Source organism: Plecotus auritus, assembly GCF_963455305.1.
Source record: "Plecotus auritus genome assembly, chromosome: 1".
In the NCBI taxonomy this organism is placed as follows: Eukaryota; Metazoa; Chordata; class Mammalia; order Chiroptera; family Vespertilionidae; genus Plecotus; species Plecotus auritus.
Genome location: NC_137770.1, coordinates 218,304,359 through 218,329,888, shown reverse-complemented (window position 1 = coordinate 218,329,888; position 25,530 = coordinate 218,304,359). Strand labels below are relative to the sequence as shown.

The window sequence follows — 25,530 nt, the reverse complement described above, 5'->3', positions numbered from 1 at the left end:
CACTTTAAGTTTTTTGTTTTTAATTACAGAATCACTTGAATGTCCAGTGTGAATTACAGTAGCTCTTGTTTGGTTTCCACATCCTTTTGGCTCTGTCCCTTTAAAATAAGATTTCTCAATCTTCAATGTACATCAACTACAACTCTAAGTTTCCTATTTATAGGTTTTATTTTCTTAGGTAATACAAGGACACAGGCCCTTCCCAGACCCATGGGATAGTTCTAACATGTTCAGAACCACTGCTTGACTCTGTTCAATGAAATCTGTTCAACGAACTCTGTTCAACGCACATTTCCAACCCACTCAAAGATAAGCACAGGTTCCTCTGAATAGTATATAGAAGATGTTGCCCCTTTCTCTGAAAAACCTTTAACGTTGAAAAGAACTTTCAAACAGCCAGCGCCATCTGGCTCTTCCAAAGCTATTTAATTTTTAAGTCATTAATCACAATTATAACATTTAAATTTATAATTACCCCTTCATATTTTCCTGGACTTTTAAATGTCTTACAAATTGTCATTGGTATTTCAAGTTTTCATCCCCACCCATACCCCCCTCCCCGCCCACAATGTAAATTTAACCAAGAAACTCAAATCTTAAGTTGAAGGAAATTGAGTCAAATACCTGCAGGGGTGCTTCAGGGTGCATTGCTCTCAGCAAAGGAGCAGCTGTAATTTCCTGGAGAGCTCTTGATGTCTTCTTTTTGGCTTTTTCTATTTGAATATTGGTAAAATAATTGACAGCAGCAAACTCAATAAGGGCGGAAAATACAAATGCAAAGCAGACAGCTATGAACCAATCCATGGCAGTAGCATAGGACACTTTGGGCAAAGAATGCCGTGCACTGATGCTCAGCGTGGTCATGGTGAGGACTGTGGTTATTCCTTGAAAGCAAAAGAGCAAAGAGACAAAATACTTCACCATTACTTCTATGCAAAAACAAACAAAACAAAACAAAATAAAAACCTAGTGATCTGGTGGGTGGGGTGGGTGGTGGGTAACAAACTTTATAATTCAACCAAATCATCTTTGATGGAAGAGACTAATCCTAGTGGTTCAATAGAATTAGAATGGGCTTTTCCATTGTTGGCTCAGTGTGACTTTGATTAAGTTATGAAAACTGACTTGATACCTACCTATTGGGTTTGTCATATTGATTAAAAGTATATAAGGCACCTACTGTAATATTGTATCTGAGCCAACATGCCTGAGACACTCCACACACACACCTACTAGGAAGTGCTACTCATTGAAGCACTGATTCTCAAACAGGAGTAGCAAATTGGTAGCATGGAATTGGGGCATTTTCTGGGGTAGGCATGTTCCACTGCTATTGAGACTCACTACCAGAAAACACAAATTGTAGATTCTTATAATCTACAAAACTGAATATTACCTATTGAATTAAAATAATAAATTTACTAGTTGTGAAAGACAATTTATATAAAGCAACATATGTATATTCGTGACAAAACAGATTTATAGAACATTTTGGTATTAAAAATATTAGACATCTACTACCCACCAATTTATAGTTGGGAGGGAAATATTTGCAACAAGAATAGAGGTACTTCCCTTCCATCAGTAGGCTCCTAAAGCATATCACCCCCAGGAGAGCCTTTTCCACAGTCTGGAAAAAGGGTAGTTCCTATTCTCAATAAAAAAATTCCACTTGCCACTGGAACTATAGAGAAATGAATTATTTAAGGATGTTAATATTTGTACAGTTGTCCCTTTCTTTATCATTGTCTATCTTTATATCTAACCTATATTATCTAGTTAAGCTTGGAATTTTCTCTGGGGATTTACTAAACCCATTCTATATATTGTGTACAATTGCTCCTTAATTGACATGCCTAGTTGTTTGGGGATGATGATAATGAGGACAACAATGATGATGACAGAAGCATCTAAACTATATATTCCAATCCATGCCTATCCTTGCTGAGAGCCAAACTATATATGTTAAATTGAAGAGATTATGAGCCTCATACAACAATAAAGGAATAATAGTATTTTTATTTGGGAAGAAATTATCTTGTCTTCTCGGATCAGCATTTAATTATATCTGCCTTGTATTGTTTCTTAGTTGTCCCAACTTTATTGGATGTAGCCTCTGTGAGAGCAAATGTGTCTAATATTGCTCCAGGATTTACTATAATATATTACATAGTGCCAAGCACATGATAAATGCACAGTAAATAAAAACTCATTTTTTTTTCAGCTCCTCACCAATCCATTTTCTCTCCAGTCCCTTCTGAATTGTCAATGTTTAGAACATGAAAAATTAGAGCACTGTGCAGTGTATGAACTATAGATCTTAAAACAATCCATAAACTATACAGTGAATGGAATTGGAGAATTTGGTTGTATTCCCTTTTTAAAAACATTTTGTGATATTTTTAGCACTTTATTAGTATAAAATAGATTTTAAAATGTGTTTTTTGGTCAAAAATAAATCTCTATGAAAATGCAGTATTATGAATTTACTGGACTTTGTTTCAGAAAAAGACCTTACAAAGTTAAGGCCTCCTTTTTAAATCTCAGAAAAATGGCATCATTTCCATGCTGGCTGGGAGATGCATTGAATAAATCCTAAATTAGTTTTGAAAAATTTTAGCTACAAAGTTTAAAGAAAAATTAGTTTTTCTTCTTATTCATAATACTTATGTTCAGTGGCTTATTAAGTGTTCTAGAAAATTCGACAACTTTCTTAGGTATATTTCCTCTAACGTCATAGAAGTTATGCTGCAAGCAGTAGGAAATAAAATATGAAGAGTACAGCTTAATAAGAATACTACCCAGAACTCATAAAATTCTACAGAGATCATAATGTAACAACAACAGAAAAAGACCCTAAACAATAAAATCAATATAGAGTCTCTTGAGGAGGGAATAATGGCGGCGGAATAGACAGACGTGTTCCGAGCCTTGTCCCGGAGCAGAAAGAAAGAACAGCTGAGGGTCGCACAAGGAGTGTTTGTTGGCTGGTTGGGAGACAGCTGAATTCCAGAAGGAGGTGGGGGACTGCTGAACGGGGTTCCCCTGACCTGGCAGCACCAACTGTGGCTGGGTCCCCTCCCGGAGCTGCGGGGTTGGACGCGGAGTCTGCGCCATCTTGATCCGGAAAGTGGAGCTTATCTGAAGCCTGAGAATCCACAACGGCGGCACCCCAGGAACAGCTGCGAGCCCCAGAACAACGCTCCCCAACTGGCGCAAGCACATGGGTTCAGAGGAGCTCTACACTCCACCACGGAAAGGTCAGATTTCGCCTGGGATAAGGTGAGGTCTCTGGTCCCAGCGGGAGAGAGGAACGCGCGTTTTGCGGGAGCTGGAGGACCAGGGAAGTCTGTGCCTAGAAAAATCCGTGGCTGTAGGGGCTGGCGTGATCTGTGATTGTGGAAAGGGGTCCTCAGAGCTGCTAAGAGAAGGGCACTCTAAAAAGCAACCCATTTTGATCTGAAGTGCAGGGACACCCTAAGAATTTCAGGCAGTCCAGACTTACGCGCAGCCCCTGCGTTCCCTGGGTGCCTGGGCTTACGCGGAGTCCCGGAGTACGCACAACTGGGCTTTTTCCTCTTGAAATTCTTGCTTCTGATTACTAAGCCCAATACATAGGATCACCCAGTTGGGGACACCCTGGGAGACTGCAGGGGAAGGTTGTTTTTCTGGAACCTGGGGATCGGAGCGGGGAGTGACCATCAGAGAGTCAGCTCTGAGGCAGACCACTCCCACAGGCCGGTGACGAGTGCCACAGAGAAAGAAGGCTCTAACACTGCCTAGAGAGGCCATAGATAGACCCGGAAGTTAATCCAGAAACACTGCCACCCAGGGGCTGAATCACAAATCGACTCTTGTGTAATCAAAAATAAAGGAATACGAGAAATTAAGACACACCGCCTGCTTAAAATCAGGACTGGCTTACAACACCGAAGAGCAGTGGATCGCAGGGAACTGCAATACTGTCTGGACTGAGAAACAGGCGTGCCAAACAGAAAAACAGAGGAAGTGAATGACCTTCACTACTTCACATTTTATTTTTACCTTTTATTTTTTTATTTTTTTAATTTTTTTTTATTTTCATTTTTTGCATCTTTTAATCAAGAAACTTTTTTTTTCTTTTTTCATCACTTGATTTTACCTTTTTAATGATTACATTTTTATTTTCAATCCGTATTATTACTACTGCTATTTTATCTTTTTTTTTTTTTTTTAAAGTGTCATTTTATTTTCTCTTCATTTTATTTTGGGATTAGGGTTCTACATTCTATTTTTATCTTTCCTTTAGCATCATTTTACTCTATCTCAACTCTACCTTTAGGCCATCACTCTCTTCCTAACCTCCCCCTTTTCAGTGTCCTGTTTATATTACCCTTTTACTGCTTTAGATTTTCCCTATTCTTTCTGTTTACCCCTTGTTAAAATTTCACCCTACTTACATATCTAATCTCCAATCCTCTGCTCCAAGTCCACATACACCTCTCCCTTCGCTGTCTGAGCTATCCATAAACTTGTCCTTCTCTCTGTCCTTTTGTTGTTGTTTGCTTGAATGTAGATTATATCCAATTTTTATGCTTTTTTGTGAGATTGTTTTGCTTATTCTTCTTTTGTTTATTTTTTTGTTTGTTTTGTGCTTCAGCTTTCCCTTGCCTCACTCCATATTAGTTGGTGTGGTAGTTTGTACTAATCCCCAGGCACTTGTTGCTGGCATTTTCTGGGATTAGTGATTGTTCTATTGGAGTTTTATCCCCAATATATATAGTCTGTTCCCCTTTCTCTCTTAGTCACTTTCTTGTCTCTCTTACTTTTTTTTTTTTTCTCTTTACTTTCCCTTTTCCCAATTTCATTTTCACACTCCTTTTTTCTTTTTTTCTTTTTTTCTTTCTTTCTTTCTTTCTTTCTTTCTTTCTTTCTTTCTTTCTTTCTTTCTTTCTTTCCTTTTTCCTCTTCTTCTTTCTCTCCTATCACCTAATTTGCCTTTCTCTGGTGGTCACCTTTATTGGAGGTTATTAATATCGTGAATACATTCCTGTTCAGTGCCTTGTGAGTTGTACCTGGTAGTGCTGTATTTTGTGCCTTTAAATCAACCCAGGAGAGAGAGAACTACATAACCAGACACCCAGAGAAGAGAGACCATGGGGAGACAAAGAAGCAGCCCGCATATGAAAGAAAAGCAGGCATCACCAGAAACGGAAGTAAACGAAATGGAGGCAAGCAACCTTCCAGAAAAAGAATTCAGAGAAATGGTCATAAGGTGGCTGAAAAGAATGGAAGACAAATTCGACAATATGAGCAAGAACCAAGAGGAAATGAAGAAGAACCAAGAAGAAATGAAAAATGACATCGCTGCCGTAAAGAACTCAATAGAAAGCATCAAGAGTAGACTAGAAGAAGCAGAGGACCGCATCAGTGAGCTAGAAGACAAGATGGAAAAAAATACCCAAGAAAAGCAACTTCTAGAAAAAAAAATTAAAAGGCAGGAGGAGAGTCTAAGGGAACTTTGGGACAACACGAAACAAAACAACATCCGCATAATAGGGGTTCCAGAAGGAAAGGAAGCTGAGCAAGGAATAGAAAACCTCTTTGAAGAAATAATGACAGAAAATTTCCCAGATATAGGGAAGAAAAAACACACACAAATCCAAGAAGCTCACAGAGTCCCAAGCAAAATGAACCCCAAAAGACCGACACCAAGGCACATTATAATTAAATTGGCAAACACCAATGACAAAGTAAGAATCTTAAAAGCAGCAAGAGAGAGACAGAAAGTTACATACAAAGGAACCCCCATCAGACTAGCAACTGATTTCTCAACAGAAACTCATCAGGCCAGAAGGGAATGGAATGAAATATACAAAGTCATGCAAAGGAAGGGTCTGAATCCAAGAATACTGTACCCAGCAAGGCTGTCAATCAAAATTGAAGGTGAAATCAGGAGCTTCACAGACAAAAAAGGACTAAGGGAATTTATTACCACCAAACCAGCAATGCAAGAAATGCTAAAGGGTCTGCTGTAAAAAAAAAGAAAGAAAGAAAGAAAGAAACAGGAAGCGAAGAAGTAACACAGGGGTAAAGAATAGGAATGGCGACAAATAAGTACCTATCAATAATAACTTTAAATGTAAATGGATTAAATGCCCCAATCAAAAGACATAGGGTAACGGATTGGATAAGAAAACACGACCCATATATCTGCTGTCTACAAGAAACCCACCTCAGAAAAAAAGACGCACACAGACTGAGGGTGAAGGGATGGAAAAAGGTTTTCCAGGCAAATGGAACTGAAAAAAAAGCTGGGGTAGCAATACTTATTTCTGACAAATTAGATCTCAAACTGAAGGACATAACAAGAGATAAGGAAGGCCATTTCATAATACTAAAGGGAGCAATCCAACAAGAAGAAATAACTCTGGTAAACATATATGCACCCAATACAGGAGCACCCAAATACATAAAAAAACTCCTGGAGGATATCAAGGGAGAGATTGACAGCAATACAATCATAGTAGGGGACTTTAATACCCCACTATCACCACTGGACAAATCCTCTAAACAAAACATCAGCAAAGAAACATCAATCCTAAATGACTCACTAGACCAGATGGAATTAATTGACATCTTCAGAACATTTCACCCCAAAGCCACAGAATATACATTCTTCTCAAGTGCACATGGGTCATTTTCAAAGATAGACCATATATTGGGACATAGGCAAAGTCTCTTCAAATTCAAGAAGATAGAAATCATATCAAGCATCTTCTCAGACCACAGTGGCATAAAACTGGAAATCAACTACAATAAAAACAACCCAAAGAAATCAAACACATGGAGACTAAACAGCATGCTATTAAACCATGACTGGGTTACCAGAGAGATCAAAGAAGAAATAAAAAACATCATGACAACAAATGACAATGAAAACACTACAATCCAAAATCTATGGGACACAGCAAAAGCAGTCCTGAGAGGGAAGTTCATAGCTCTACAAGCCTACTGCAAAAAACAAGAAACAGGGGTAATAAATTACCTAACCCAACAACTCAAAGAGTTAGAAAAAGAGCAACAAGAAAAGCCCAGTGTAAGCAGAAGGAAGGAAATAATAAAGATCAGAGCACAGATAAACGACATAGAGACCAAAGAAACAATACAAAAGATCAACAAAACCAAGAGCTGGTTCTTTGAAAGGATAAACAAGATTGATGAACCTCTAGCCAGGCTCACCAAGAAGCAAAGAGAGAGGACCCAAATAAACAAGATCAGAAATGAAAGAGGTGAAATAACAACAGATCCCGCCGAAATACAAAGGATTGTTAAAAAATACTACGAACAACTCTATTCCAACAAACTGGACAACCTGGAGGAAATGGACATATTCCTAGAAAAATATAACCTTCCAAAACTCAATCAGGAAGAATCTAAACATCTCAACATGCCAGTAACTATGGAAGAAATTGAAGCAGTCATCAAAGAGCTTCCAGCAAACAAAAGCCCGGGGCCAGACGGCTTCACAGGAGAGTTCTACCAAACATTCAAGGAAGAACTAAAACCTATCCTCCTCAGACTATTCCAAAAAATTCAAGAGGAAGGAACACTTCCAAGCTCCTTCTATGAAGCCAGCATCACCCTAATACCAAAACCAGATAAAGACAACACAATGAAGGAGAATTACAGGCCAATATCCCTCATGAATGTAGATGCCAAAATCCTCAATAAAATTCTAGCAAATAGGATCCAGCAGTACATCAGAAAGATCATACACCATGACCAAGTAGGATTTATCCCAGGAATGCAAGGATGGTTCAATATCCGCAAATCAATAAATGTGATACATCACATAAACAAATTGAAAGATAAAAATCACATAGTCATATCAATTGATGCAGAAAAAGCATTTGACAAAATCCAACACCCTTTCTTGATACAAACTCTCAACAAGGTGGGAATAGAAGGATCATACCTCAACATAATAAAAGCTATATATGATAAACCCACAGCTAACATCATACTCAATGGGCAAAAACTAAAACCATTTCCCCTAAGAACAGGAACAAGACAGGGATGCCCACTCTCACCACTCCTGTTTGACATAGTACTGGAAGTATTAGCCACTGCAATTAGACAAGAAGAAGAAATAAAAGGCATCCAAATTGGAAAAGAAGAAGTAAAGCTGTCCTTATTTGCAGATGACATGATATTGTACATAAAAAACCCGAAAGACTCCATCAAAAAACTAACAGACTTAATAAATGAATTCGGCAATGTAGCAGGATACAAAATTAACACCAAGAAATCTATGGCATTTCTATACACCAACAATGAACTTACAGAAAGAGAGACTAAAAAAGCAATCCCATTTTCCATCGCACCAAAAAAATTAAGATACTTAGGAATAAACCTAACCAAGGAGGTAAAAGACCTATATGCGGAAAACTACAGGACACTGAAAAAAGAGATAGAGGAAGATGTAAACAGATGGAAGAACATACCATGTTCATGGATTGGTAGAATCAACATCATTAAAATGTCCATACTACCCAAAGCAATCTATAGATTCAATGCACTCCCCATTAAAATACCAACGGCGTATTTCACAGACCTAGAAAGAACTCTCCAAAAATTCATCTGGAATAAAAAAAGACCCCGAATAGCCACAGCAATCCTGAGAAAGAAGAATAAAGTAGGAGGGATCTCAATACCAGATTTCAAGCTGTATTACAAAGCCACTGTCCTCAAAACAGCCTGGTACTGGCACAAGAACAGACATATAGATCAATGGAACAGAATAGAGAATCCAGATATCGACCCAAACCAATATGCGCATTTAATATTTGACAAAGGAGGCATGAGCATACAATTGAGTCAAGACAGTCTCTTTAATAAATGGTGTTGGGAAAATTGGACAGATACATGCAAAAAAATGAAACTAGATCACCAACTTACACCATACACAAAAATAAACTCAAAATGGGTACAGGACTTAAATATAAGACGGGAAACCATAAAAATACTAGAGGAATCCACAGGCAGCAAAATCTCAGACATATGCCAAAAGAACTTTTTCAGTGATACTGCCCCTAGGGCAATGGAAGCCAAACAGAAAATAAACAAATGGGACTACATCAAAATAAAAAGCTTTTGCACAGCAAAAGAAACCATCAACAAAACAACAAGAAACCCCACTGTATGGGAGAACATATTTGCAAATGGTATCACTGATAAAGGTTTAATTTCCAACATCTACAGGCAGCTTATACAACTTAATAAAAGGAAGATAAAGGATCCAATAAAAAAATGGGCAATGGACCTAAATAGAATCTTTTCGAAAGAAGACAGAAGGAAGGCCAAGAGACACATGAAAACATGCTCAAAGTCACTAATTATCCGAGAGATGCAAATCAAAACAACAATGCGATACCATCTCACACCTGTCAGAATGGCTATCATCAACAAATCAACAAACGACAAGTGTTGGCGAGGATGCGGAGAAAAAGGAACCCTCGTGCACTGCTGGTGGGAATGCAGACTGGTGCAGCCACTGTGGAGAACAGTATGGAGTTTCCTCAAAAAACTGAAAATGGAACTCCCATTTGACCCAGTAATCCCACTCCTAGGAATATATCCTAAGAAACCAGAAACACCAATCAGAAAGGATATATGCACCCCTATGTTCATAGCAGCACAATTTACAATAGCTAAGATTTGGAAACAGCCTAGGTGCCCATCAGCAGATGACTGGATCAGAAAACTATGGTACATCTACACAATGGAATACTATGCTGCCGTAAAAAAGAAGGAATTACTACCATTTGTAGGCACTTGGATGGAATTAGAGAACATTATGCTAAGTGAAATAAGCCAGTCAATGAAAGAAAAATACCACATGATCCCACTCATTTGGGGATAATGAAAAACATTATAAACTGATGAACAAAAAGATAGTTACAGAGGCAGTAAAGCATCAAACAGACTGTCAAATTACAGGGGTAAGGTTAGGGAGAGGTGGGGGAAATAAGAGATCAAGTGAAGGACTTATATGCATGTATATAAGAGTAACCAACGGATGCAAAACATTGGGGGGTGAGGGCATGTATGGGAGTGGGGTGGGGGTGGGGGGCAATGGTAAGATATGTACACATATAATACCTTAATAAAAACTTGAAAAGAAAAAAAAAAATTAAAAAAATAAATAAATAAATAAAAAAAATAAAATAAAATAAAATCAATATAAGCAACTTAGAATTTCTCAGGTTGCTTTGAAAAATTTTTTTGGGGGGATGGGGGGATAAAACAATTTATCCTGAGGACCAAAAGTAGTGCTCTTCATCTTCTCCTGCTGTCGTAGGAAGAAATTACCTTATTAATGTCGAGCAAGCAGAATACTAATGCAATTATTGAGCCATGAATCCAAAAATTACTTTCTGATTGTTAAGGAGTAAATCATCAAGTTCATGATGTTAAATGATACTATGGCCATCAATGCAAAAAAAAATGTTGGATATGTGGCCACTTCCTAATTCTATTTCATTATTTCGAGTCAACTTGATTTTAAAGTTTGTGGAGTAGCCCTCCAAATAATGGTTCATATTATATGCCTGGTGGCAAAATGAGGATAGTAGTTGGCATAAACAATTGGCTAAATATTTGAAGTGTCCATCTCTTTAGGTATTAAAAAGTGCTCTCTGCCAGAAGTTCAAATTTAAAGAACTCCCAGCATGACAGGGATGTGCTTCTCCCACCTGCTTTAGGTGAAGCATTTGGTTAAACACCAACAGAATAAGAAACAGAAGCCAACCCTTCAGATCAGAAGCCATGCTTTTGCTGTATCTAGGAAGACAGCGCATCTGTTTCAATGGCTTAGCTGGCATTTACCCTTGAAAACATTTCAATAACCATAGAATATTTTTGACACATTCAAGTATTGATGCCAGTCCCTGTTTTTAGAATGCTGAATATGCACTGCATTGGCTGGTCCAGGAGCTGGGAGAAGACGTGTATGAGTAGACTAAGGCTATACACAAGAGCAAAATTCTGGCAGCTCACTCTTAGAAAAATTAACTGGTAATGACTTAGATATGCCAGTTGGCATTTATCCAGGCTTAATGTTTTACTATACTGGAATAATTAGAAAACTTAAAGGCATGCAACTTTGGAGATAGAAGGCCTTTGGAGAGATTTAACTCACTCTACTTCTCATATTTACACGGATTGGGTTTATGTGTGTTTGTTTTTTGTTTTTGAATTATCCCTAATGAATACCTGACCCAGCAAATTCTCTTCTTGAGCAAAAAGGAAAATAAGAATTAGGGAAGATAAATACAAGCCCAGAATTTTTTACCTAACTCTCAAATGAAATAGATTGCTAATGGCCCTCAAATACTTAAAACTTAACTTTGTTAGAAAAATACCATCCCAGAGCCTCATTGAATAGTCTAATTATTACCATTTTGACATATCTCAGGTTTTTGAAGACATACTTGTTGGGCATAATTTAGCTGGTCAATCAAAACCAAAAAGTGTCTTGGCACATGAGTACAAGACAGGGGCAAATGTCACATATTAAATTGAAAAGGCTACCCACAAAGTATTTTCAGCTTATATCCATACAATCTCCACTCAGCAGCTCTGGAATTTTCCACAAGTCCCCATGATAGTTCCTGAAATATTAATATTATTTTTACTAGGAGAAGTTAAGGAACTGATCTGGTGCACCCCCTGTAAAGGCAGAATGTCGGAGTAGAAATGGCAAAGTTTCCAAAGTTAGAGAGATATTGTCTTGGGTCCATCACTTTTAAGTATGTGACTTCATACAAGTTTCTTCATCGCTCTGAGTCATTTTTCTTATTCATAAATATTAATAAAGCCTACTCACTGAGTTATTGTAAAGATAAAATAAGATGCCCCCATCAGGATATGGCAAATCTTATAATCATTATTAATAGAATTATCATTATCTTTACTGTATGCTAATTAATTTCCTTACAGGATCTTCTCTGGAGAGGAAATGTTGGGTGGGTGCAGCTGTGATCAATGCTATCACTCCCCACAGCACTGAACATTTTTATTACTTGGGGATATACTGGACAGAACAGAGGCTACCAGTTTGTAGCCAACCAAGAAAGCATTCAAAACCTATCAAACAATAACAATGAAATACAGAGAACATTCACATTGTAGTATCAAGTAGTGATTCTCAAATGAGGTAGGTGGCAGCATGGTTGCCATAATAATAAATGATACTCAAATAATATTTACTGTCAGGTAGGCATTGTTCCAAGTGCTTTATCTAAATTAACTCATTTAATCCACATGGCAGCCTTCAGGATTTCATCCTGTTTTGACACATGAGGAAACAGGCAGAAGTAACTCATTGAAGGCTCACATCTAATACGTGGTAGACCGTGGGGTTAGAACCTAGGCTTCTGGATCCAGAGAGTCTGCCCTATGACACCGTGACCTCTTCATCAGAGGCACCAACAATGGGTCAGTCTTTTCTGTTCTAGAAGTTCTTTAGGACAATAAACAATGAAAATAATATGTGCACAAGTGATTTTATTTTCAATGATGATAGTTCCTGAAATTTTAATATTATTTATACTAGGATAAGTTAAGGGACTGATACGGTGATCAGCTTCACATACTTCCTACCAGGTCAGGCTGCCTCTCTGGTTAGTGTGAGCACTAAATGAAATAAATGAGATAACTTAGCAGAGTGTCTGTAAATACACAATAGAACAATGCTTTCTTTAAAAACAATTAAAAGTCAAGGAAATCAAGCCAGAACAAAATTAACCTCCCCTACATAAGAGAAGTATGGGAGAGAGTAACTAAGATGTTCTAAGGGCTCCATACACCTGTATGTAATGAGTATTGCATGTAAATCTAAATTCTCATTAGTCTGTGAAGAAGAGATGTATTGTCACAATTTTATGGGTGGAGAAAATAAGTGGCAGATTGCAGTTTGGACTACTATTGTAGTCCAAAACTTAGATTTATTGCTTTCTCTCTTCCACACCTATTTTTTTTTCTTATTTTTCTGTATTAAGGTCTTACATATGTGTACTTATCCTCCTATTGCCCCTCCGCTCCCCCCCCACTCATGCCCTCACCTCCCTGGTGTCTGTGTCCATTGGTTAGGCTTATATGCATGCATACAAGTCCTTTGGTTGATCTCTCCCCCTTACCCCCACCCTCCCCTGCCCTCCCTCTGAGGTTTGACTGTCTGATCGATGCTTCTCTGTCTCTGGATCTATTTTTGTTCATCAGTTTATGTTGTTCATGTTCATTATATTCCACAAGTGAGTGAAATCATGTGATATTTATCTTTCTCTGACTGCCTTATTTCGCTTAGCATAATGCTCCACACCTATTTTTAATAGTTAAAATGTATTCAACGTTTGCAATGTGTGGTTATTCTTTAATTCTCACAACTCTATGTATTTTGTGCTATTACACATGTTCACTGCCTTCCTAAGGTCATACCCTGGCCCCTATCAACCCTTCTGGGAGTTTCCCCAGTAAGATTTCAATGCCTTTTTTAAGATTCAAGGTGTGCGGGTGGGTGGGGGGTGCCTGTGGAAACCCCCCACAGTCAAGTCCACTGAAGAAACTATGACACCTCATCATTTGTTTTCTACAAGGATGGGGAAGTGGGATGAAAAGCTCCCAGCCCCCTCCCTAGCTCCTCCTCACCAGCATCCCTTCAGCTCTCAGTGATAAAGGCTATAGGGCTTTGACTACCAAGTAGAAAAGGCAGGGGGAGACTGGTGTCTCTTGTGAGAACTGTTCCTCCATTCCAGAGAAATTCTGATTTTTTTTTCCTTCTAATATCACTACTGAATGCTTCCACTACTCACAATCAACAGAAAAATAATGAAGAAATATATTCAATCAGGTAAATATCATAACTAATTTTATTTAAAAGCATGGCTGATATATAAAAGATTTATTTAACAGCTATAAAATGTAAAACTGCTATGTTCTGGACTTCATATAGTTTAGAATATAACATATAAAAAGCCACCTTAAAAACAAAAAAATATGTTGTGTTTAAAAAAATGTAGATGGATAACAATGAGCTAATAAGCTAAGCATATAATACCTTCCAACTCAATGCATTTAAACCATTTGCATTTTGTTCCTCTTCATTAAAAGGCAAATGATTTTAGACTTTCATATTCATTCAGCCATGACTTTTGTTTTATTTTAAGCTCCCAGTGCATTTCATTTTAACACCTATATATAATTTTAATTCAATTACATAGCATTAGGCTAGGAGCCCAAGAATACCATCAAAAGTGAAACTATATTCAGATTCACACTCTTCACTTGCCTGCTCTCAATAAGGGAAAACTGATGGACCCCAAAGAAAGGGATGAACTGCCTATATCCTCTCAAGCCTTATTACTTTGTATTGGCTAGATAAGAAATGAAAGCTTATATGATTCTTTACTCAGCACAGTCTGATATTACTATTTAATATTTTCTTAGAAATTATAACTAAAAGTTATTCCCATGAAATCATAAGCAAATATAATATGAATAAAATACACAAGAAATGAATTTCAATTACCAAATACAGTCCTTGCTGGAACAGATTCCTTATTTATCCAGAATGAAACTTGTGAAAGAATCACTGTCATAATACATGGAATGTATGTCTGAATCATAAAATAACCCATCTTCCGTCTGAGATGGAAGTATACTGTCATAACAACATATTCACCTACAAATAAAACATAACAAAAATGTATTATTGGTCCTGCAGCTATTCAATGGCTTCCAAACCATATTTCAGACTAACAAAAAGCATTCTAGGCCAAAAAAAAAAAAAAAAAAAAAGATCTGCTGTGCACAGCAAACAAACATGGAGAAATATGCAGTTCCTAACTGGGCGGGGGGTGGGGGGAACGATATTGTATATCATTACGTAGAATGATATACAATATCACTTTTGTTCTACACGGTGATTAAGCAATTTAAGAAAGTAAGCTATAACTTTAAAAAAAATCTTATAGTGCTTTCTATTTTAAAGGTCTAGTACTATGAAAGCAATTAGATTTCATTTCCATCATCTTTTGAGAGAAAATTTAGACCTAACTTTAAATCACTGGTAAATGAAAATACATACACCTAAACCTTAAATTTAAAAATAATTTAAATACACAAATAAACATTTTATATATACATACTAGTATGCTGCCTTATTGCCTTAGTTTTAGGAAAGAGCTGTATTTCTCAATGTTATACATATGTACACATATATGTAAAAAGAGACATGGATAACATAGAGCCATATATAACATTCCCAAAAGCTATATTTCTCAATGTTATACATATATGTAAAAAGAGACATAGATAACATAGAGCCATATATAACATTCCCAAGTCCAGGAATATCTTATTGACATTTAGACAAAAATCTAAAAAGCTAATAAGGAAAACAAACCATAAGATTTCTTGAGTTGATAAATTTTTAATGTTACATCTAAAAGGAACATATTAAGAGAGATTTAGGAGTCAGTAGCCTCCTTTTCAAACTGTGAAACCAATGATTCATAATCCTCAAATCTCACTTGTTTTCAATTCCACTTGCAGGCTATAAAATAAATGTTTTCAAAAATACCTTTTCCTGGCAATAGTTTCAGAACAAGCAATAATCAGGCAATTTTCCCCATTAAATATAAAGACTAAATCCTATGATTCTTTCCACTCACATTTTAAAAGCAAATACAGACCTAGAATCACCAATAATAATCATCCATCTACCCATGTGACAGCTTTAACATATACCCTCAATGTATTTTGTAACTAAGCTTTATACTTTGCTTTTAAGGTGGTAAAGAGAGGGAAAGCAGCACCACAAAACTGGGCAAGATAAAAAAGATTTTGGGAAAGTATCAATAAAACAGGAAAAACCAGTGTCCAAAAATCAGTGGTCAGGTTTCCTATCTCAGAATTCTGCTGAAAATAATGTTAATATAATTGATTACTGACTTTTGTTTCTGAATAAGAAAACCAACTCACATCTCAATAACTCAGATTTATTTAAAACTAAAATTATAAATATAAATTTAAAAACTCTGAACTATGATTTATGCATCAACTCTATTCCTAGAATATTTTTGTTGCCTCCCCCCCCCCCCCCCCCCCCGCAAAAAAAACCTCTATATATTTCCATTAAAAAGCTAGGACAAAACTCCTTTGCTATTAACTTTAATCATTAAACATCTCACCCGTAATGGATTTGATGGTTTCACTTGATACAGTTTGCCCAATCAAGTCATATTGAACTAAGCTGGAAGATTCCTTTGGGACTTCTACTGATTTCTCGGGACCTTTTGTCCAGGTATAAATCATCTCACTCTTCGGGTAAGCATCTGAATAAGAGCACAGAATGTGATTAGAGTCCATACTCCTTTCTCCTCAGCACTAATTGATGGTAAACACTTGTTCAAGAAAGATGGAATAAATGAAAACAATAGTCATTATGGCTTACTTAAACATGTTTAAGATTTAGAACACTGTAGATATTAAATAAACAGCTTTTGCATATTTATTTTATGCTCAAGAAACTGAAGGAGGAGAGACTAAAACTAAAGCAACTATAATGCTGTATCTGCATCAATGCACTTGGATATGTTTCCCTACTAATAAGCAGTTGAAAAGCAGAAATAATAACCCCCCCAAAAAGCAGTCAAATTGCTACTTCTTTCCATTCCAATTCACTTCCAGTGCTTGACCAATATTAACTCTTCTGTCCTAATCCAACTCTGCCAATTAGATACGTATGAAAGGCTGCCTGTAATACAACAAAAACAAAATAAACCCCACTGTTGGGAGAGCTCTCCAGGAGGCACCTATTCCAGAATCTGCCTTTGGGCAATACCCATGCTGTCTGGCTATGAGGTGTGTAAAGCTCTTCGGGGACTATAATTACACAACCAGTTCCACTACCTTTAAACTTTTACAATCAGGACATTTTCCCTTCCATCTTCAATAAATCCCTCCCAGCAGCAATTTAAGCCCATTTTCTATTATTCCATTTTCAATGTAAACGGAGACCAGCTGCTTGCTTACCAGTCTGCCCAGAACAGATAGCCTGGCACACACACAAGTAAGTTCAGAAGAACCACGATAAATTGTGTACTACCCTCCACAAACCTTCCTAAAATGGCTAGAGCACAGTAGGTCCTCGATGGAATTGTTTAATTCTACAAAAAGGGTTGATACCTAGGGAAACTATCTTTAAAAATGACTTTGCAAAACAAACTATGAGGCTTGTGCTGTCAGTTAGCAGTATATAGTCATGTCTCAACATTGATCTCCTGGAGTGTATTCATGCTTACTCATACATTACAAGTGTCCAGATACTATGTTCCTGCCCCTGATATTTTAAATCAGGTAGCCTTCTCTGGGCTAGCCTATCTTGCTAGACTAATCTTTTTCTTAATGATTTAATATTTGAGGCCAGGTTGGGGGTGTTGGGGTGTTGCATGAAATGGGTGAAGGTAATCAAAAGCTGTATCTCTCTTTTTAATTCCAAATCTGAAAAAAATCAACTTTAAAGGAGTAATTTCTTTATTTTGTGCATGCCTTTATTGATTACCAACTATGTTCAAGTCACTCAGAGTACTTTCCATGAGAACCAGAGCGGGTGCGGGGAGTGGGGTGGTGGAATTGGGCAGGAAAGATAAAACCCTAGGTAAGAACTATCTGGGTGAAATATAAATTATCATAGCTCAAATGAATTTTAATTCTGGCCCCAGTTAGATCACCTTATCTGTCTAAGTATTTTTTCTGTTTTTATCTTCTCTCATTGAGTCACTGGGCAGGGAGCAAGCAAGTCTCTTTAGCTTCAAGTTCACCCACTGACTATTGTGCTTACCAGAGGTTATAAAAAGAATGGTGACTGCTGATTCTCATTAAGTTAAGCAAGGAGCAATGATACAGCAGGCAAGTTTCACAATCAGTGTGACTGAGAATCTGAAGCAATAGTAAAAACCAGCATCTATTTTTGGCAAATTCTGATTAAATCAAATATTCGAGGCAGACATTAGAAAAGGCAATCAAATTTTGCTACCATTTCAGAGACAGGAACTTAGGGGGAAAGAATTCTATACTCTTTCCTATTCATCCTCTTGCGTTCACTTCCACAATATATCCCAAATCCATCTATCTCACACCTTTTCCTCTAGTACCATCTGATTCTAAGCCATCTCAATCTTTGATTATACTAAAACAACAGCCTCCAAATCTTCTCTGCTTTTACTCTCTGGCCTCTCTATAATTCATTCCCCATAGAAAAGCTAAAGTGAAATTGTGAAATGTTAGTCAAAGAATGCCACATCCCTTTGTTAAACCCTCCAAAGGCACTATATTACTAACCTCCTGCTATGCTTTTTGTCATGCTTCAGCCACTTTGAAACTAACAATGCTGCTTATATTATTCTAACCTATGTCATGTCAAAAAGCCCTGACTCTTTGGCCTTTTTCTTTCAAGTCTGCCATAAAGGACTCTGCTTATAACAGAACAAAACAAAACAAACAAAATCATTTATAACTTGTTATGTTACACCACCAACATAAGGAGTTCAGAGGCCCTAAATTTCACACTGACCATTAATCTATTATTTATGACACAGTCAGTCTACCTAGGCTATCTGCAGAAATAAGGTTTTGGTTTTGGGGGGAAAGATGATTGTTTTGACTTCTTTACTTAAATATATTAGATAACAAACAGTCTCCTAAAAGTCAAATTTTGTACAGTTGTTGTCATGGACAAAAATTTAAATATAGGATTATGTAAAATTATGCAAATATATAGTTATCAGCTTACATGAGATAATGATTAACTGTAACAAATTTTTATTATAACTTACAACTCCCAAATTTCAAAGGGCATGCATGACCATCCATGGGGAAATCCACCAACCTCATGGGACACTCCGCACTTATGGTGAGTCTATGATGGGAAAATATAATTAGAATCAATTTTTTCTCTAAAAATAAAATTATAGAATCCTAAAAGAAAGGAAGGAAAGAAGGAAGAAAGGGAGGCAGACAGGCAGGAAGGGAAAGAAGGAGGGAGAATAAAGATGAAAAGGGAATAAGTAAAAAAAATAACTACCTCATTGTGTATAAAATAGTGCCATTTCTCATAATTCTAAAAAGCTTATTTGGGGCTGTCATATTATGTGAGACAGATTTCTTTCCATTCCTGAAGAAAGTATCAGGAGTCCATACTTTTGTTACCATCATGTTGTTCAATCTCAAAATTTCAATGGGACCATCATATTTTAGTCTTTTGTCAATCCATGTTTGTCTGAAGAACACATCCATTGTGTATTCCTGTGACATATTCAAATCACAGATGATTACAAATAAATATACAAAAAATGAATTAAATTCTACCCTCTTTCCCACTCATATAAAAGACTATCCAGCCAAAACCGGTTTGGCTCAGTGGATAGAGCATCGGCCTGCGGACTGAAGGGTCCCGGGTTCGATTCCGATCAAGGGCATGTACCTTGGTTGCAGGCACATCCCCTGTAGGAGGTGTGCAGGAGGCAGCTGATCGATGTTTCTCTCTCATCGATGTTTCTGACTATCTATCCCTCTCCCTTCCTCTCTGTAAAAAATCAATAAAAATATATTTAAAAAAAAAAAAAGACTATCCAAATAAAAACTAAATTAATAGCAGCAGAAATTTCCTTAAATCAATGGAACAAAAAAGATTCTCAACAATTAAAGCATGTTATACTAGTATCCATACATTTATTAGATAAATTATCATACATATTAATCATTCACAAATAATAACTATAGCTCTGGCTGGTGTGGCTCACTTGGTTGGGCATTATCCTGTGCACTGAAAGGTTGGGGGTTAATTCCCAGTCAGGGCACATACCCAGGTTGCGGGCTCCATCCCCAGTAGGGGGTGTGAAGGAGTCAACCTATCAATGTTCCACTCTCATATCAATGATTCTCTCTCTCCTTCTCCCTTCCTCTTTCTCTAAAAAATCAATAAAAATATTTTTTAAAAATAATAATCTATAATAATAAAAGTATAATATGCTAGACCGGACAGCAAACACCCTTCTGGACATCCTTCTGGATGAAGCTGGGGCTGTGAGGGCTGAGCTCCTTGCACGAATTTCATGCTTCGGGCCTCTAGTAAATATAATAAAACTGCCAGCACCAGGTAATTATAGTTGTACTTTACTTTAGACCAGGTAGCAAAATTAGTGACTGTGTAACAAATATCATTGCACAATGAACCATAAAATTGTCAAGTTGTCTTTAAGACAAATTAAAATATATGAATAAATCTTATGCTCATAAAATTTATTAACCCTTTGTACGCCATAAGCATCTATAGATGCTTTAAAATCATTTTTTCATGAGAATTTTCAACAGAAAATGTTCAAGAACATCCAAATTGTGAGTAATATATTTATTTTTATACTATTCATTGCAAATTGATTTTTTAAATTAAATTCAAAATATCGTGGCATGTGGAGATGGTTTCCGTTTTGGACATGTGGCAGTTAACTGGTTAAAATTAGTCCAGGAGCCCAGAGTCAAGGAAAAAAGTTAAGTGGTCAACGTGTTTGACCTTGAAACAAAACATATTTAATATTAGCACAATTGAATAGATGAATTCATCTTGACCAGTGCCTGGTGTTCTAAGTTCTTTAAACATGAGAGAAAGAAAGCGAGAGAAGGGGTGGGTGGGGATGGGGAATGAGCAATTGAGCCCACATGGAACACTAAATGCAATTAGGACTACAATATAAAGTTTCATACCAAAACTAATTGCAATCACTAATTTTCTCCTCTTCAATAATTTTCTAAGGGAAAAAAATACTACATACAAGGTTGTGTCATAGAGATCAGTAACAGGAAAGTCCTTTTCTTTGTTGAGAATGACTATAAGCCAAAAACTCCAATGTTAGAGCTAAAATGCAAATTCAATGTTTTACTTCTTATAAACTTCTGAGCCTAATTAGGCTGTTCTTTGACTTTCTAGCTCTAACTTTGTGTGATTGACAGCAAAATACATATTTGCCCTCTTTTCTGTTTCTTTTCTTCAAATCTCAAAAAGCACATTAAATTTTCTAACTACCTACCATTTCAACATCAGAAACAGGTCCAAAGCTGGTGACATATATGTCAGTTTTTACTTCTGTAACAGGACCTAGTGGGTAGGAAGTAAATAAGTGTGAAAAAATAATTACCAATTTTACAGGCAAGGTCGGCTTTGATAATCAAAGAGTAAATACAGATATGATATCTCATGTTTTTACAAATATCTTAAATTTTCAGTGAGATAATGCATCTCTACAGAAAATATAGACAAAAGAAGAACAAAACCAGAAAGCAGTGTTTACTTACAGGCAAATAAAACAAATCAAACCCAAAAAATACCAATTACTTACCAGAAACTTGTTTCTTCAAAGATCTATCACCCCCAGGCACCGTTAAGACAGGCAGTGCAGAGAACAAAAGCTTTAGCCTTTGTAATTTTTTATAGTCCATCATCTGATTGGCCTTTTAGTAAAGAAGTGAGCTTTTAAAAAGAGGGAACTTAGCCGCAAGGAAAGGAGGAGAAAAAACATAAAGGCTGCAAGAAATGTACCTTCAGAGAGTTGAGAATACTGGTAAATAACAGGCACAAAAATAATTCATGTCACCTGTAACGATAGGCAGACCATCCACTGGCAATTGGGATCAAAGACAAGCTCTCCTGTAAGTCAGACCTATTCATGCTCTGCTACCTAAAGGCTGTGTGATCTTGGGCAAGTTCCTTATCCCCTCCATAGCAGCAGCCATACATATAAGGCAAGATTGTTGATAGGGATCAAATGAAACTGCTCATATGAGACTATGAACACAGAGAGTCTTTCACAGAAGTATTTATTAAGTAGTAGCTTCTCTTTGCTTCTGATAATGGCCACACTGAGTGAGATTCTTTCCTAGGCCTAAAGAAGACTGGTGCAGGAACAAATACATGGGTGTGTTTGGCATCTTAACAATGGGCTGACACAGACTGTAGACAAAGGAAAATTGCCATAATCTGGATTTAGCATGATGTGTAAAATCAAGAATTCTGGAATTCAAATTTGATCTAACACTTTTTAATTGTTTGATTTTGCCCAAGTCATGTATCCTCAGAGGTAAAAGTTTTAATAACTGAAATAACATATGTAAATCACTTGTTCCTGTCTCTAGAACATAATGTGTTCAATAACGAGAGTAGTTATTAGTATATATAATATAGCTTTTTAATACTAACAAAGATAAAAATTGTCTTCTTGAACATCATTTCCTTAAAAGATGATTTATAATACTCTATGACCTGGAGCTATGTACTCCATACTGATAAAAAAATAACATCTGTTATCAAGATAGACTATTCCCCTTGGATACTGGTTGGGTGAATGAATTTATTCCAAAAATGACAAAGAGAAGTTGGTATAGCTTAATGCCCTAGGTCTAAAGTTATCCTCATAAAAATGAATCAGAATATTTCTTCCTGTTTAGGATGAAGACTGAGCCATAGAAAGAAAAATAGTTTGAAGGAAAATGAGAAAATTCTTTCCTGAATAAGTATCCTAAAAAAATACATCCTTTGGAAGTACAGTCAGAGAAAAGGCATAGATCAAGCTGAGCTGTTAAGAGTTTTCATTTAAAAAAAAAAAAAATAACACCTTTGGAAAACAGAACGTATGAGAAGTTAGTTGAATTGTTATTTGAATGAGCAATTTGAAACTACAGAAAGATAGTAGTAATAACTCATTAAAGCCAAACTGTTCCAGGAAGAGATAGGTATCCAGGAAGCAGGTAACGTGTTGAACCTTAGGAGATGGAGATTTCACTCAAAGTGGTTCACGGGTGGGAATTCCTTAAGGACAATTACTAAAGTATTAAAAGTACCATTTTGCACTGTAAGTCTGGACAAGGAGAGATAAGTTACTTAGAACAATTAAAGTTGAGAATGTTGGGACAACTAGACTGTTTGACAAGATTCTTGAAAAAAATCAAGTTACTTTGAAGATCAACTTAGGGCAGTGGTTCTCAAACTTTTACTGGCTTAGAATATCCCAGAAGCCTTGTGAAAGCACGGATTGCTGACTCAATGAGACTAAGGTGGGGCCTATTTGCAATTCTTACAGGTTCCTAGATGATGATGTCCATTTTACTCCAGTTTACAGGCAGTGTGCATCTGTTGTTTTTAGATAGTATGGGTCCTGGAAAATATGTACAGCATAGGTATTCTATGGGAGTATAGGAGAGGGATGAATTAAGCCAATGACATTTTTCCTTATAAATTTATTTCAAGGTGTGTGGGTTTATGCTAATTCTACTTAAAGCATAATGATTCTATGATATTAATGGATAGTTTCAAAGATTACACAATATATCACTTTTTAATGATTCTTGAAATGGTTTTGCATTCAGAAATTCAACCTTAGTATTTGTGACATTACTCAGTATTTGCTTTATCTGGCATTCAAAATCTTTGAGATTGAGTGAGGTCCTAAAAGCATATGATGGGTAAAGGGGGTCTCAATGAGATGTTCATTCAATAAACATTTTTTTGAGTGAGCATTTGCTGTGTGCCAGGTCCCATGCTAGGCACTGGTGCTGACTGTGCTAAATGAGACTAATGAGTTCCTGCCTCATGGAGTGAACTTGTTATTGGAGGAGTCAGAGTAAAATAAAGAAATAAATTCAATGGAAGAATACTGTCATTCAAAAGGGGAACAAAAGAGGCTGGTAATTGTGTGAGAGACTGGGAGGGCCACTCCACTTCTTAGCCACTCTTCCAGCATAAACCATTGAAAGAGCTGGAATGATTGCATTCCAGGCACACAGAACTCTAGGGGAAAAGCTCAGAGGCAGAAAATACCTCAGTGTGTTTAGGGACTAGGACAAGGCCAATGGAGCTGGAGCAAAGCAAGTGAAGAAGAGAATGAGAAGAAATAAAAGCCACAGAGACAGAGCAAAAACCAGGGTGAGGGGACAGAGGCCTATCCCTGAGCCCATATTCTGAAAGTGGCATCTTTTAAACAACATATTTATAATATATGTTATAGTAACAGTTCTTAAAACTACATGGAAAAAACTTGTAGAAATTGCAGTGACTGATGGGAGGCACATAAAGAGGTTGTTGTGGGCTAAATATTATGGTCCTCCCAAATTTATATTAAAGTCCTAACCCCCAGTACCTCAGAATGTGACCATATTTGGAGTTAGGGAATTCAATTAAAATAAGGTCAGTAGGATGGGGCCTAATCTCATGTGACTTGCATCCTAATAAAACGAGGAGACTAGCACACAGGGACACACAGAAGAAAGACCATGTGAAGACACACAGGCAAGATAGCCATCTATAAGCAAAAAGTAGAGGACTCAAAAGAAACCAACCCTGCTAACACCTTGATCTTGGACATCGAGCCTACAGAACTGTGAAAAAATAAACTTGTTATTGTTTAAGCTACTCAGCTTGTGGTACTTTGTTATGGCAGTCTGAGCAAATAAATACAGAGGTTCATCATCTTTCCCATGTTTTTCCCCAAGTGTTCTCCCTCTCATAGGTAGCACAGCTCTGCCTCTGTGTACAGGTTGTGATAAGAAGCTTGATTTGTATCCTTTCATCATCAAGGATTCAAGTAAGGAATTTTTATGATCGGAATTGCATGTTTTACAAAATCACTCAGGCAGTTGTATGGACAACAAAGTTTAGGGAGGCAAGAGTACGGGAAAGGTTCTTCTTATAAGAGGCTGTCATCCTAGTTCTGCTGAGGAATGATGGTGCCCTGGACTAGAGATATAACCAAGAGGATGGGGAGTGGGCATGTTATGTGTGGAACTGCTCACAGTGAATGCGTTTTCTCCAAAGGACAATAAACAGATATATAATAATTCTATGAATTGAAGGCTTACTATGTATAAGGCAGGATACAAGGCTCTTCCCATATGCTATTTCATTTAATCCTCTCGCCAATCCCCAAAGATGATATTATCATGAGAATTTTATGGATATGGAAACTGAGCTAACAGAGATTAAATATTCTATGCCAGAGTCAGAATTATAACTCCCTTGTATTGCTCTCCATACTATGTTTTAGCTTCACTACACTAATTATATCATTAAATAGTTAATCAGTAATTAATTATGTTATATAATTTTATATCTAGTATGTAACTGCCATGCCTACATTTCCGGTTTTATTTCTGAGTAGCTTCTGAACTGTGTTCCTGCAGCTCCTTCTATGCCTTTGCTCAGCTTGAGTCTCTCTTTCTCCCATTAACAGCAAAGACAAAATCTTAAGCCTCCTTGAAGTCCCCAACTGTCATAGTGCTTTGCACATACTAGATGCTGAGTAACTTTGTGTTTGATTGTCTTCCTAATATCATCCCAGTAGTGACGTAAAAACCTCCCCAAAGGAAAAATTACTGAGATTCATTTGTTACATCAGTTAAGCTAAAAATATTTCCCGATAAAAACAGGAACTGCATCTTATT

General features: G+C 36.8%; 1 protein-coding gene across 1 annotated transcript in view; it reads right to left on the bottom strand.

Annotated features, from left to right (window-relative positions):
• GABRA4 (gamma-aminobutyric acid type A receptor subunit alpha4) overlaps window positions 1-25,530 on the bottom strand; it is a 77,060-nt gene that overhangs the window by 39,824 nt on the left and 11,706 nt on the right. The window contains exons 3-8 of the mRNA XM_080687420.1: window positions 21,129-21,196; window positions 19,127-19,347; window positions 18,879-18,961; window positions 16,233-16,376; window positions 14,570-14,722; window positions 625-884 (exon numbers count right to left, since the gene is read on the bottom strand). Of these exons, the coding sequence (XP_080543546.1) occupies window positions 625-884; window positions 14,570-14,722; window positions 16,233-16,376; window positions 18,879-18,961; window positions 19,127-19,347; window positions 21,129-21,196 (929 nt within the window). The remainder of the gene's footprint in view (window positions 1-624; window positions 885-14,569; window positions 14,723-16,232; window positions 16,377-18,878; window positions 18,962-19,126; window positions 19,348-21,128; window positions 21,197-25,530) is intronic.